This window comes from Pleurodeles waltl, chromosome 6 (assembly GCF_031143425.1).
Source record: "Pleurodeles waltl isolate 20211129_DDA chromosome 6, aPleWal1.hap1.20221129, whole genome shotgun sequence".
Taxonomy (NCBI): domain Eukaryota; kingdom Metazoa; phylum Chordata; class Amphibia; order Caudata; family Salamandridae; genus Pleurodeles; species Pleurodeles waltl.
The window spans coordinates 184,240,196-184,254,959 of NC_090445.1; the positions used below are offsets into that span (position 1 = coordinate 184,240,196).

At 41.2% G+C, this 14,764-nt stretch overlaps 1 protein-coding gene across 1 annotated transcript in view; it reads left to right on the forward strand.

Annotated features, from left to right (window-relative positions):
• DHX8 (DEAH-box helicase 8) overlaps positions 1-14,764 on the forward strand; it is a 251,735-nt gene that overhangs the window by 13,330 nt on the left and 223,641 nt on the right. The window contains exons 2-5 of the mRNA XM_069237773.1: positions 8,650-8,735; positions 8,922-8,994; positions 11,423-11,514; positions 13,036-13,145. Coding sequence (XP_069093874.1) covers positions 8,650-8,735; positions 8,922-8,994; positions 11,423-11,514; positions 13,036-13,145 — 361 coding nt within the window. The remainder of the gene's footprint in view (positions 1-8,649; positions 8,736-8,921; positions 8,995-11,422; positions 11,515-13,035; positions 13,146-14,764) is intronic.

Below are 14,764 nucleotides of genomic sequence, written 5' to 3' on the forward strand. Positions count from 1 at the left end.
TGTTTACCTAATTTGTCAGATATGTTCTGACAATCCCTCTTTAGATCCATCAGTTAGATGGTTAAAGTGGGGTTAGGTTGGGGATAGAAAATGTATGGTATGGTGTGAGGAATGTTTATTAGAGAGAAGTGAAGAAGAAGGGTTGACAGGTTGGAAGGTGAAGTAAGAAATGAAGATATTTCTGGGAAGCAAGAGAGCAGGCAGTAGCTTTGGGATGATAGATATCCTAGTGCACGAGGCCCTTCTGGAGCGACAATATTTTTTTCCAAAGCCGCAGTTCCTTAAATGGGAGTAACTGACAGATTCTGTAAATCCTCCAGCAACTTGAGAGATCTTCAACAACTCAGCTTCCTAAAAAATAAAAACAAATAAAGTAAGATAAAAAATTCATGGAATCTGCCTGGGAGCATTGAAGGCTTAGCTCACTAGAATTTGTAACTTTCCCAAAATCAACCAGGTAACTTAAGAGTCTATAGGAGAGACATCTCTTCCCTACCTCCCATTACCACCCCCCCCCTCCAACCCGAGCCACCGCCAAAATAAATTGCCACTGAAAGCTCGGCCGGGTGTGTTGAAAGCATGGCCCAAAGGTTCAACAACTAGCAGACAATTTAGGAACCAGTGGGAGTGGCAGCCTCACAGAACAATAAGTCGATATGAGACTCTATACAGCTACCTAATAGCAGCAAAGGCACATGTAACTGGGAGGTACATCATCTTCAAACCATGGGTAACTTGAAAGTTCACTTAGCACAGGTGAAGACTTAGCCCACTGCAAAACACAGCTTTTCAAAATAATAGTTAATAATCGGTGAGGTCCAGGCCCACCTATCAGTAGTGGAGGTGCCACCCACTAGGAAATCAAGAGAAAAAATCTGCCTATGTGTTCTAAAATGGCTAGGTTGAATTACAGTAACAAAATGTCCTGCTACGCAGTAAATATGCTCTTGCGATGCAGAGCAAAACTTGGCGTGGGCAATTGTAAAGTGCAAAATTTTGTTAGCTTTGTGAAGGCTGAAAACAAGGAACCTAGAAAGGTTTGGCAGAGTGTAGAAAAGTGCCCTTTTTGACACAGTCACCCCTACTTTTTGCCTGGTAATGGATGCAGTTTTGACTGAAAGTGCACTGGGTTCCTGCTAACCAGGTACCCAGTGCCAAATCTCTTTCCCTAAAACTGTGCACTTGTATCCCAATTGGAAATACCTTCCATTCCCCGTGTAAGTCCCTAGTAAATGGTACCTCTGGTGCCTAGGGCCTGGGTACCAAAGAGGTCCCCAAAGGCTGCTGCATGTATTGTACCACCCTCGGGCCCCTCACATAGCACATGCAGACTAACATTGCAGGCTGCGTGTCTTGGTGCAGCTAGCTGTGAAAAAACAACACGGCACACAGCCTGTGTGCCATGTCCCCTATCACTACATGCAATGATATGTAAATGTAAGTCACCATTACAGCAGACCTCACAGCCCTAGGGCAGGGTGCACTATATTACGTGTGAGGGCATATCTGCACGAGCTGATATGTCCTTGCTATGTCTTTGTCGATTCTTGGACATAGTGAGTGAACAGGGAAGCCATTTTAAGTATGCGTTCCCCTTCTTACACGATGGTTTCACTGAAAATAGGGCTGCTTTGTATCAAACATCTATATTAATAAACCCTCCCTGATGCCAGTGATGGATTAATTAATGCATGCACCAAGAGGGCACCTTAGAGGTGCCCCCTGAAAACCTACCATCTACTGTGCGCTTACTTAGTTTTAGCCAGCCTGCCACCACCAGACTCGTTTCTGATCCCCAAGGGTGAGGGCCTTTGCTCTTGGATGGCCAGAAACAAAGCCTGCTCTGGGAGAGGTATTTACATTCCCCATCCAACAGGATTCCCTGAGAATGTGCATTCCAAGGCAGGGGGCTTCAAAGAAGCCCACCACCCTTGAATTGCAGATCTGGCTTTACTCAAAATAGAGCTGCTGAAAGGAAATGAGCATAACCCACAGGAGAATGAAGATTGCTCTTGCAAAATGTATTTACCTGATCTTATTGATTCTGGGATTTTATTGATTCTTGTGCCAAAATATATATAAAAAGATGCTTTCTATTTTTTGTAAATTGGTGTGAATCTCTGAGTTGTGCGTCTCATTTATTGACTCTGTGTATTTGCTGCTGTCTTGCACTCCTCTCTGATAAGCCTAAGGCTGCACCACCACACTTCCCTCTTAAAAGAGCAACTTGGGATTGCTAGAGCAACCCCCTGCCCACTACTAAGGGAATCCCTGGACTCTTGCACAATATATCTCTGTTTGATATATCATATAAAGAGGCAGCTTCCTACTCGGAGGTTCTAAATTTTCTACCCTTTCTGAATCACTAAAAAGAGTATCCTTGAACTAATAGTGCCTAGAGATATCCAGTTTTTGATGTGCACTATGTAAATAATCATTATTGAAAACGAGCATTTGTAATGCAATAGGTTATGGATGTTCTAGAGTTAGAGCTATTGGCATTGTTAATTCAGAGCTGGGCTTTTTTGCCACATAAATTGGTCAACCCTGTCTCATAATTTTGTCTTTTCCTACCATGTTTTGGTGGTCACTGGTGGCTACTAACATCAGAAATCTTAACAGAAATTTGAAAATAAGGCGGGAAAAGTATTTTTTTATTTTATTATTTTAACAATGAAAAGTCTTGCAAGCATTCTTGCCTTGCAATTCAAGCAGCAGAGCAGCCTGAGAAGATTTGTGGTCTCAATGAAGGAGATAAGCAATGCCCTGTGTGCAATGTCGTGAGTACTGGCAGGGAGGGGCCCGTGTAAGAGAGACTTGATATGCGATGCAGTGTTGAGCAAGCTTCACATCATTGCGTCTAGGTTTAGCTACTTTCTACAAGAAAGGGCATAGTGTGGCTTTTTGTGAGCAGTAAGCTAAACGACTGGGTCTTTCTTTTGTAAAATAAGCTTATTTTAGGAGCCAGAGGTAAACAAGGACAGCACTGGAATAAAGCCAAAACAAATGTCAGCGACATGGGAGGAACGGAATGCTACAATAAAACGCAGGTAGCTACCATCCTAAAACACCCACAGTGAAAGGGAAACACCAAAGAAATGACAAAAATACAATGGAATGACACAGCAGTTGGTCACTGCTATGAAACAGAAAAAGAAGGGAGAAAAAGGTCGTACTGAGCACTAACAAGGAAGAATTTTTAAAGGACCCTGCAACCAACAAATGAAATCGCTTTAAGCCATAAGAAGTATACTAAAAGTATAAACTTCATGAACCTTGACCACCAGTACAAGAAAAAAACAACCTGAAAGGAAAATTAATGAGTCTACAAATTGATAAATAACACTGTTAAAATACAGATGCAGGAAGTTTATAATGTCAGAACAAACTGAAACGCAAATCAGGAAGTATGAGTATAATAAAACACAATGTGCAGCTTGATCAACACATTAGAAGTGTTGCCAAGAAACCCGGAGGAGTTTCAGCAACACCTGCTGAAAATGGAAACATAGATGTTGGGGAATAGCTGCATAGAGTCTTCCCAATAATGACGCGCTAGCAACGAAAACGAAAAAGAGAGTGTCAATGAGGTTGCTAAGCAATGCTCAGAACCTTCTGAGCAAACACGCACTGGGAGTGAAGCACGAGGAATGTTGCCAGGCAGCGCTTAGCATCCTCGGAACGCAATGAAGTGGAGCGCTTGAGAGTGTCCAAGCAACGCCCAGATCCTTCTGAGCAATCACGTGCTGGCAGAGAAGCACGAGGGATGTTGCCGGGCAATGCCTAGCATCCTCGGAGTGCTGATGTCGGAAGAAACAGCTGAATACCACTGAAGAGCGAGGAGAGTCGCTAAAAGAAATCCCAAAGGAGGTGTGGGAAGAAGTGTCCATTGATATCATGTGTCCGATTTCCTGTGGGGCTGTTTCCAAGTATGTTTTAGTACTTATGGATATGTTGTTGCGTTGGCCTGAGATTTTAATAACTACTGAGATTACATCTAAGACTGTTGTGAACTTTATTTCTGAGGTGTTTGGCAGGGAAGGTAATCCAAGATTCATTCTTACAGACAATGGGGTTCAGTTTACCTCTAAGCTCATGTGTGACTTCTTGTCTGCAAGAGGGATTGTTCATAACAAATGTGCTTTATATCACCCAGAATCAAACGGAATGGTGGAACGCTTTAACGGAACTTTACAGGAAACTATACAGTTAGTCAAACAAATGGGTGCTAAAAAGTCCAAAGTGGAAGAATATAGATTCACTCCACATTCAAGTACGAGCCAATCCCCTTTTGTTTTTATTTAGGAAGCGTGTTCCACACACTAAAGTGTGTCCTCCCTGGGTGAAAAAGTACATTAAGGAAGATTTTGATCATGAACTTCAGAAGTCTGTAGCTTTTGAAAAAAAAACAAATATCTTCAGAGTGAAAGAAAGAGAATTTATGACTGTCGTAAATCGGTAAGAGTTTGATGTGCAAGTTGGGGATTTGGTCAAGATTAAGTTACTGGAGAAAAAGAAATGCTGGAGCTTCTCATTTTAGTAAAGTGATCAAGGCTATTAAAGTGTTCAAGGGGTCTGTTAAAGTTGACAATGGTTGTATTTGGAATCTCAATAGAGTTGTTAAACTTCAGTGATTATTCTTCTTAAAAATATATTTTTTTATTTTTTTAGGGAAGTATTCCCCTTCCTTTTCTATAGTGTTTATTTGTTTTAGTCTTATTTCCTTTCTGTTGTAATTGTGTATCTTTGCTAGTGCCATTATGGTATGTTCCTGCCCCACTCTTGTGGGCTCACTTGGCTCTTGCCTGGAACACTGGTGTGAGGTTCCAATTGACAGTTGGTGGAGAGAGCCTGCTCCTGGTGTGGGTGAAGTTTATGTGTCCTGCTGTCTTATGTTGAAATAAAGCTTTTGGAAGAAGAATCTACCTTTTGCTGGTCTGGAATTATAGCTTTGCCTGCAAATTATTTCCCTTCATTACCACAGAAGCCCTTCCCCCCGCCCCCCCCCCCCCTTCCCAACCCTCAACATTCGCGTGCTGACCTCATCAGAGGCCACTTCCCCATCGCGCTGGAAGCTCAGCTTCCAGCACGATCGGAAGAGCAATGCTCAGCATTTCTCTTCCGATCATGTGATGGGGGCCTGAGAGGCTTCAAAGGGATGGAAAGGAATTTCCTTCCCTTTGAAGTCTCTCAGAGCATTTCAGAAGCTGGATCGTGGAGCGATCCAGCATCTGAAATGCCCACTAGACACCAGGAATTTATTGTAAAAAGAAAATTGGCATAAGGGGAGCGATCCCCTGGGGCAAGGGTTGCTCCCCAGGGGGCAGATCGGCCTATTGTTATTAGGCCGATCTGCCCCCAGGGGGGGCAGAAACCTCTAGACACCAGGGAGTTTTTTTTTTTTTTTTTTACAGCGAATTCACGGAAGGGGGAGCGACCCCTTAGGCAAGGGTCGCTCCCTGGAGGGGGGGCAAACTTATTTTAGGCCATTTCTGCGCCCCGGGGGGCAGATTGGCCTATTGTTATTAGGCCAATCTGCCCCCAGGGGGGGCCAGAAAGCTTTAGGCGCCAGGGATCATCTTCTTCTTTTTTTATTTATAGGGGTGGGGCGCGACCCCTTGGGCAACGGTCACTCACCTCAGGGGCAAATTATATTTAGACCATTTCTGGCCCGCTTGGGGGCAGACCGGGCAATTTTTGTCAGGCCAATCTGCCCCCAAGGGGGGGCAGAAACCACTAGGCGCCAATTTCACGCAAGGGTCGCTCCCCCAGGGGGAGATGTGGGAATTTATTTTTGGCCATTTCTGCTCACCTTGGGGGCAGATCTGTGTATTTCTATTAGGCCTATCTGCCCGGGGGGTGGGGGCAGAAACCACTTAGTGTGTGTTTTCTTTAGGGGGGCAGCCCCTTGGGTAAGGGTCGATCCCAATGGGAGCACATTACTGTTGGCCATATCTGCCATATAGTGGGGTGGTGGCTACAAACCAGTCTGGTCTGGTACTGGTTATGCCCCCACTTCAACTGAAGGAGGTAACAGTCTTTCAGCTCTCCCCCGCACACTAAAACATCTTATCCCACAGCAAGCAAGAAGACATTTGATTATTTTGGGATTTGGTTTTACATTTGGGCCATGAGAGCTTGACTAACTCTCAAAATCGTCCCACTTGGAATGGTGAGGGCTGCACTTTATGGACTTTGGGACGCGGCCATGTAGAAAAATCCACAAGACGTAGACACATCTGAAAACTAAACATCTGGGTGCTTCCACGGTGGTGTTTCACATGCACCCTACACCATTTTCTTAGCCTCAATGCCCAGCAGACCTCCAACTTTGCTTGAAATCACACATTTTTCCTACATTTTTGAGAGGTAACCTTCTGGAATCTGCAGGAATCCACAAAATTCCTACCACCCAGCATTGTCTTATCTATAACAATAAAAATTCTGCTGCACTTGTCAGCCTAAATTATTATTATTTTTTTTTCATACTGCCCTTTTGGACCTGCTTTGGGTCCCCCTCAATTTCGACATGTTTTTGGCTCATCCCTGTCACAATCACTTGGCCCACCTACACAAATGAGGTATCATTTTTACCGGGAGGCTGAGGGGAACGTTGGGTGGTATGAAATTTGTCCTGGTGATCCCACACAGAAATGTGGGGAAAATTTGATTATTTGCTTTTAGCTAAATTTGAGGTTTGCTTAGGATTCTGGGTAAGAAAACATTGGGGGATCCACGCAAGCCACACCTCCCTGGACCCCCTTGGGAGTCTAGTTTTCAGAAATGTCTGGGTTTGGTAGGTTTCCCTAGATGGCTGCTGAGCCCAGGACCAAAAACGCAGGTCGCCTCCCCTCCCCCCTGAAAACAGGTAGTTTTGTGTTTGATAATTTTGATGTGTCCAGATAGTGTTTTGGGTCATTTCCTTTCGCGGTCAGTAGGCCTACCCACAAAAGTGAGGTACCATTTTTATCGGGAGACTTGGGGGAACGCTGGGTAGAAGGAAATTTGTGGCTCCTCTCAGATTTCAAAACTGTCACCGAAATGAGAGGAAAAAGGTTTTTTTGGACCTAATTGTGAGGTTTGCAAAGGATTCTGGGTAACAGCACCTGGTCAGAGCCCCACAAGTCACCCCATCTTGGATTCCCCTAGGTGTCTAGTTTTCAAAACTGCCCAGGTTTGCTAGGTTTCCCTAGGTGCCGGCTGAGCTAGAGGCCAAAATTCACAGCTAGGCACTTTGCAAAAAACAGCTCTGTTTTCTTTGTGAAAATGTGATGTGTCCACGTTGTGTTTTTGGGGCATTTCCTGTCGCGGGCGCTAAGCCTACCCACGCAAGTGAGGTACCATTTTTATCCGGAGACTTGGGGGGGACACAGTATATCAAAACAAGTGTTATTGACCCTTGTCTTTCTTTACATTTTTTCCTTCCAAATGTAAGACAGTGTGTAAAAAAAGACGTCTATTTGAGAAATGCCCTGTAATTCACATGCTAGTATGGGCACCCCGGAATTCAGAGATGTGCAAATAACCACTGCTTCTTAACACCTTATCTTATGGCCATTTTGGAAATACAAAGGTTTTCTTGATACCTATTTTTGACTTTTTATATTTCAGCAAATCAATTGCTGTATACCCGGTATAGAATGAAAACCCATTGCAAGGTCCAGCTCATTTATTGGCTCTGGGTACATAGGGTTCTTGATGAACGTACAAGCCCTATATATCCCCGCACCCAGAAGAGTCCAGCAGACCTAACGGTATATTGCTTTAAAAAATCTGACATTGCAGGAAAAAGTTACAGAGGAAAACGTGGGGAAAAATGGCTGTTTTTTTCACCTCAATTTCAATTTTCTTTTATTTCAACTGTTATATTCTGTAGGAAACATTTGTAGGATCTACACAAATGACCCCTTGCTACATTCAGAATTGTATCTACTTTTCAGAAATGTTTAGCTGTCTGGGATCCAACATTGGTTTCACACCCCTTTCTGTCACTAACTGGAAGGAGGCTAAAAGCACAAAAACTAGTAAAAATGGGGTATGTCCCAGTAAAATGCCAAAATTGTGTTGAAAAATTGGGTTTTCTAATTCAAGACTGCCTCTTTCTGAAAGCTGAGAAGATGGTGATTTTACCACCGCAAACCCTTTGTTGATGGCATTTTTCAGGGAAAAAAACACAAGCCTTCTTCTGTAGTCCTTTTTTCCCTTCTTTATTTTTTTTATTTTTTAAAAGACTAAATTTTCGGTGTGTTTTGGCTAATTTCTTGGTCCTTCAGGGGAACCCACAAAGTCTGGGTACCTCTAGAATCCCTAGGGTGTTGGAAAAAAAAGGACGCAAATTTTGCATGAGTAGCTTGTGTGGAGAAAAAGCTATAAGGGCTTAAGCGCAAACTGCCCTAAATAGCCAAAAAAAAGACTCGGCACAGGAGGGGAAAAGGCCTGGCAGCGAAGGGGTTAAGTTGCGTAATGTCTATTTAAGTGCCAAGATATATTCTGTGTACAATAGGGGCTAAAGATCTCCTTTAGTTTAATTCTATAAATTGTATTTTTGGCACTAGGTTGATAGCTTTACTAGCACTGATTTCTAAATTTCCGAACTGTGTAATTCAGCTCATTTCTCTTTTTTTTTTCTTTTTTTTTTCTCTCAAACAGCCGAATTTGTTATTAGCCTTGCAGAGAAAAACACAACATTTGAATCTTTCAAATCAGTACTGTTGAAGAATGGTGCTGAATTCACAGTAAGTTGTGTGTCTTGAATTTGCCTTATCTCTCTTTTAATTTTAAATTTATGTAGACCTGCTGTTACTTTATACACCTTCTGTAGCTATGGTAGCTGATACTGCAATACATGCTTCGTGTTTTAATTTTGGCCTACAGCCTTCTACACAGAATTATTACTAGTTTCTCCAACTTTTCTGTTGTAGGATTCTCTTATTAGTAATTTATTGCGGCTTATCCAAACAATGCGACCTCCAGCGAAACAACCCTCTGGCAAAGGTATGAATTTTTCTCAAAAATAATTTCCTAATCCTCTGTTATGCCTTTTTTGCACTGTTGGTAATGTCTGGTTTGTTACGTTAAGTTGAAAACAGTGTTACTGTTGGGATTAAAGTATAATTCATGTGAATTAATCAAAGCGTTGCATTTATCTCACCTGTTGGCTTTGTGTAACAAAGTTCAATTTCTTGTTGGTCACTAAGATTCTTAATGTCTGAAAGTGCTGATTAGAATTATTTGGTTAGGTCTCTGTGTGTACACATGTATTATTTTTGGATACTTGTTCAACATTTAAATAGAACCAAATATGGAAGTACGCCATAAGAAAGCATAATATGCAAAACTGGCAAATTAGTTATTTTCAATTCAGTGGTCAGTAAAGAAACATTGAACCACTTCTCTCTCTATCCTAAATTATCGCTCTATTATTTATTTGCAATGTGTTGGCTCTCCAATACTGTAGTAGTTTGTCCTTCGTTTTTTTGCTATTCTGTGAACTCAAGATCGGCATTTAGGCCAACATGAATATTTAATGAGCGGGGAGGACACTGCTTGTTCTGTAGAGGCCGCTTCATTTCTCGCCACTTGTGCCCCTTTGCATATACACTTAACTAACACGCGCAGGATTGGGTCACCTTGTGCATTCCAACCAGAGACAGATGTATATATTACAAAGCTGTCTTTGGCACTGGCCTTATGGTGGTGGTCTCGAGCCCTGTCTTACCTGTAATGGTAGGTGACAAGTACCATATAAATATCATATTCCACTATGTAAGTTTGAGTTATGCTTCTCTTGTGCTTTCACAACAGTCGTGAATTCTGAATTACACTCTGTTAATTGGAAATGCAGAATTACAAATGTCCATTTTAAATCTCCAGGGAACCAGAGTAGACAGTAGCTTATGTATTTTAGTTGAATACCTGGTTGGAAGTAGGTTTCTGTAGTTCTCATCATCCTATGGGAACTTCAGCGACAAGGGAGCAGTCTCTTTTCCCTTTGTTTTGGAAACAAATTGTATTGCAGCTTCTTCAAGCTGCAGCTATTTTGTCTTGTGGAATAGCCTGTGCTAATGGTTCTACGACCAATACCATAATAGTCTTTTTTTCACATCAGTTTTGTCAAAATTGTTTTTTATTTCAGCTCCGAGTAACAGATCACCCCATCGCACCTTCTCTGCCTCTGCACTGAATGTAATTGCTTGCTGAGTGATCCAAATGGGGTGACATAAACACACCCAAGTGGCCATATGACAGCTACATCAAGAATGAGCTTCTGATTTTTGATCCTTCCAGAACTCAAGTTTCAGCTGCCCCTTTATGTTCCAGCAGCCCCCCTACATCCCAACTTATTGCTCATTTTCTTGTGTTGTAACTTTTACACTTTGCCTTCATTCCGCAGATGGCATTTTCTATTTAGCCACCTATTGACACGTCATGGGATCAGTCTCTTGGCCATCACTCTTCGTTCAGTCATTTAGGGTGACCACAAGAAAGATTTTACAAAGAAATGTATGACTTCCCCCTTTAGCGGTAGTAGACCTGAACGACTGCTCCATCTTCCACCCATCACGTGAGACACATTAAGCCTGATTACGAGTTCGGCGGACTATTTTGCCTGTCCGCCAAACTTCCAACAGTGAGGTTGCCGCCATATTGGCTACCTCCCTGCCGGGCCCATTATGAGTTTCCTGCTAGCCTGGCCTAGCGGGAAACACCCTACAGCATTGTCTCCGGCTTGCAATTGATCTGGCAGCAATGCTGTAGGATGCAGGGTGCAACAGCACCCTCGCAATGTTCACTGTCCCCTTTAGGAATTATGATCTACAAGGCCTTCTCCTGAAACAACAGGGTGCCCTGCCTCTTAACTAACTTTTCCTTCATCACCCCAACAATCTTTAGCTCCTTTGTGGTCATGCTTTGAAGTCTTGAGATTCGAATGAATGTAAGTTATCCTGTCTGCATATACTCAAGTCTATGAAATGATGGCAGTGTATTTAACATTCTGTATTTTATAGTGAGGGTTTTTTTTCTTGTATGCATCCCTTTCTGGGGTTGATGTGCTTTTAATCACCTAAATTCTTGCATTTCTCTTGTCTTGGCTTGGGTGGAGTTCTTAGCCGAAACCCATTTGTATTTTTCTACTTTCTTTCAGCTAAACTTTGTGAGTCAACTATGGTCTGGTCTGACAAATCCTCTTAGACAAATGCAGACAGATATGCTGAACCTTCAACTGAACTTACTAAACTTATCATAATTTCAGACTTGATAAAATATGCACAGTTGGGTAATATTATTGCAATTACAGTGCCTCTGGACTTCAAATTGTGCTGTTGCATATACCGTGTAAGAAAAATTAAAATTTTTGTATTATTGTTATAAATCATTTCTGATACTTACAGATGTTTTTCTTACTTTAATTTGAAACCAGAAAGCCTTATTAAGCCAAAATCAGAAAAAGAAAAGTTGAAGGAGCTCTTTCCAGCACTTTGCCGACCTGATATTCCAGTTGTGAAGGTTAAGGTGAGTATACCTGTAAACATCACATTGCAACTGGTGGATTATGTTTCTGACCGTAGGGCGTCAATCAAAGGGTTTATCCAAAAATGATTTATGTATTCTCAGAAAATAGTGAACCATTCATTTAAATTTTTACTGAAAGATTACTGGAAACACAAGGGATGAGTTACTCTATTAAAAAGGTATGAATTGAATAGTATTGATTCCTTAATACTGTGACCCAAATGAATGAAAGTTAACACATTTGCACATCATTTTGTACAATGTAATTTGCCCTCTTTATTGTTATGTTCTCTTTAATAAGGTGGAAATTATATGCATCCATTTGACAAAAATTAACACATTAGTTTGGTTTACTCTGCAAATTAGTGATTCCTCTTGTAATTTTTCAATCGTTTTTTTTTTTGAGTAACTAATCACGCATTTTTTTGTAGAAACGTGACAAATGAGAACTTGTTTAAAAGGTGTGGCTAGAGTGGAAACTAATATGTCTGTTGGAGAGCAGGCTAACCAAATCATGACAAATGGCAACAGCTCCTGAATAATTGCAAATTACTCTGTTTACATGGTCCTCTTATGCTCATTTTTGACTGTGTTGTTTCTGTTGAGTATGTGGTACAAAATGTGACAATCAGTTTTTGAACTTCTACAATGTTGACTTGAAGTTGAGTTTGTTCTTTAGGAAGAGTCTGGTTTCTCAGGTAGCCTGCTGCAAGAATGTAAAGCAGTCTGGTGAGCATACTGGTAGATTGTAAAGTGGTCTATTTTACTCTTCTTCATACTTCTGGTATGTTTTCTTATGTGTGCTCTGCAGATCTGTTAATCGGTCTCCATTATGGCTGTGTTCCATATGCAAAGCAATAAACACATTCTTTGTGCGGAACAATACATACACACATTTAGTTGTTAACTGGATTACTTGTTTATGCACCCTGTTTTGACCATGTTTTGTTGCATATGGAATGTGGTTTGTTAAATTATCTATAGAAAACTCTTCTGAATTCCAAACAAGTCTTGTGTGCGCTGAATTTCACTTACCATAATATTCAACAGGTACAGGTCCATTGGTTAAAACATGTTCCCTGACCTAAAAAGAGCAATAAAATGTGTTTATTATGTGTAAGAGCTACTTGCCTCTAAAAGCTTATCCTCTAGCTAACTCGTGGTTCCGGACTCCTGAACTGAGTTGCTGCAGTTTCTTGCAACACTTAGGGCCTGATTACGACCTTGGTGGAGGGGATTACTCCATCACTAGCATGACGGATATCCCGTCCGCCTTATTACAAGTTCCATAGGATATAATGGAACGTGTAATATGGCAGGTGGGACATCCGTCACGTTTGTGACGGAGTAATCCCCTCCGGCGAGGTTGTAATCAGGCCCTTAATGTGGCTTTTCTTGCGTTCCTTCAGATTTATTTCAGGTCACCTTTTAATTCTTCCTTTACTCGTTATCCAATAATCTATTTTTTTTAAATCTTTAAATATTGCCTGATTATTGCCATTATTGTCTTTATCTCAACAGATGATGCTTGACGAAGATGATGTTAAAGTAGCTGCTGATGCATTAAAAGAACTTGAAGCTTTAATGCCAGGTGCAGTTGTTGAAGATAAAAGGAAAAGCAGTAAACACAAGTGAGTTATCTCCTTCATTACATTTTAACACCCCTCAGAATTATTTTGGACTTTAAGAATTTTACAATAACTTAAAGTATGGTACAATGTCCAGGTAGCTTCTTAGGGTTTTGCTTTGGTTACATTTGGTTAATAGTAAAGTGTCCATGCGTTGGTTTCATTTAGAGGAGCCTGTAATGCCAAAATCTTCATGCACCTGCTGCCTGTACTGGTGACTTGTTGCTCTTTATTCTTCATCCCTTGGTTGAATTTGTATTCTTTCCTTGGTATTTAGTGTAAGCAGGGCTGTTCATGCCTAAAGTAATTTCTGAGAGTAGAACAGTGGCACATGTTTAATTTATTTTTCATTTGCGTTGCAGTGGTCCTGTTTGTGTGCTACTCTTCTAGACTTGAAAAAACATACAGTGTGCAAGACAAGCCCTATAGCTTAAATATATTGGGTTGAACACCCCCAAAGCATTGTCCCATAAACATTTTATTATTTCATTAAATCAAAGAATCGGAGGATATCAACAATGCCCAGTTCAGAGCCTAGCTCTGATAATAACAAACCGCACAATCCCAATATAATCAAATGGGATTTCTGAGGAAAACCTAAATACCATAAGATTAGATAAAAATAGGGAATATCATATCGAAACAGCTTACTGGCTTCAATGTCATGCAAAAACCCTGAATCTTGGTAAAACTGATAAGTGTATGAGCTGGGTTTGCCTGCATTTGGGAGCATCAAACAGAAATAGGGCAACATCCCTGTCAAAGGAACTTCTTTGGCTTAAAAGTTTTGAATAACTTGATAATGGTGAATTCTGAATCTTGAAATATTCAGTAGTTGGTGAAGATTTTATACACATCTCTTATGGTGATCTGTGTATTAAGCTTGTCTGACCAGTTGCTATCTAGGTATTGACAGTGGTCCAGAATCTGTCTAATATTATTGAATAGACGCAACCAATCAGGCCCTTTCGAGAGATGAAATAAAAGAAATCTTTGAGTGAGCTAGAAGTCAATCTTATTCTGTTTATCGGAAACCCCTGAATAACACACTCATCCGTAAGTATTTAACGTAATCTTGGGACATCATAAGACCTCCTCAAATTTTCGAAGGAGTGAAATCCCCTTCCTGAAATTGTTGGTCTACCACAAATGGTTCAGAATTTGTCCTTTTGCGAAACACATATCATGAGCAAAATTTTGGAAGCCCAGGATACAAGGGATGTTAAATCTGTGGCGTAGAGCCTTCCTTATATTTTCCGTTTACTGCCAAAGGCACGTATTTATTTTTTTATTAGGAGGGCTCAAAAAAGCCCCTCTAACTATGTAGGAAGCTTGCTCTTTATATAGTGGACAGAAGCGAGGTACATTGCATAAAGAGTCCAAGCAAACCCCAGAGGAATTACAGAGGCACAAATGATACCTCAAATGCTCTCTTGTGTGGCAGTGTGGGCGACCAGTTGGGCATATTGGACTGTACTGCTGAGCATACAAGGCACACACACAGGCAGTCAGTGAGACACATACTCAATAAAGAAATCTGACACCAATTTATAAAAATAAATCATACTTTTAAATAAACTTAGATTCCCAGTTCACCGGAATCAGGTGAGTACTTTTTGTGA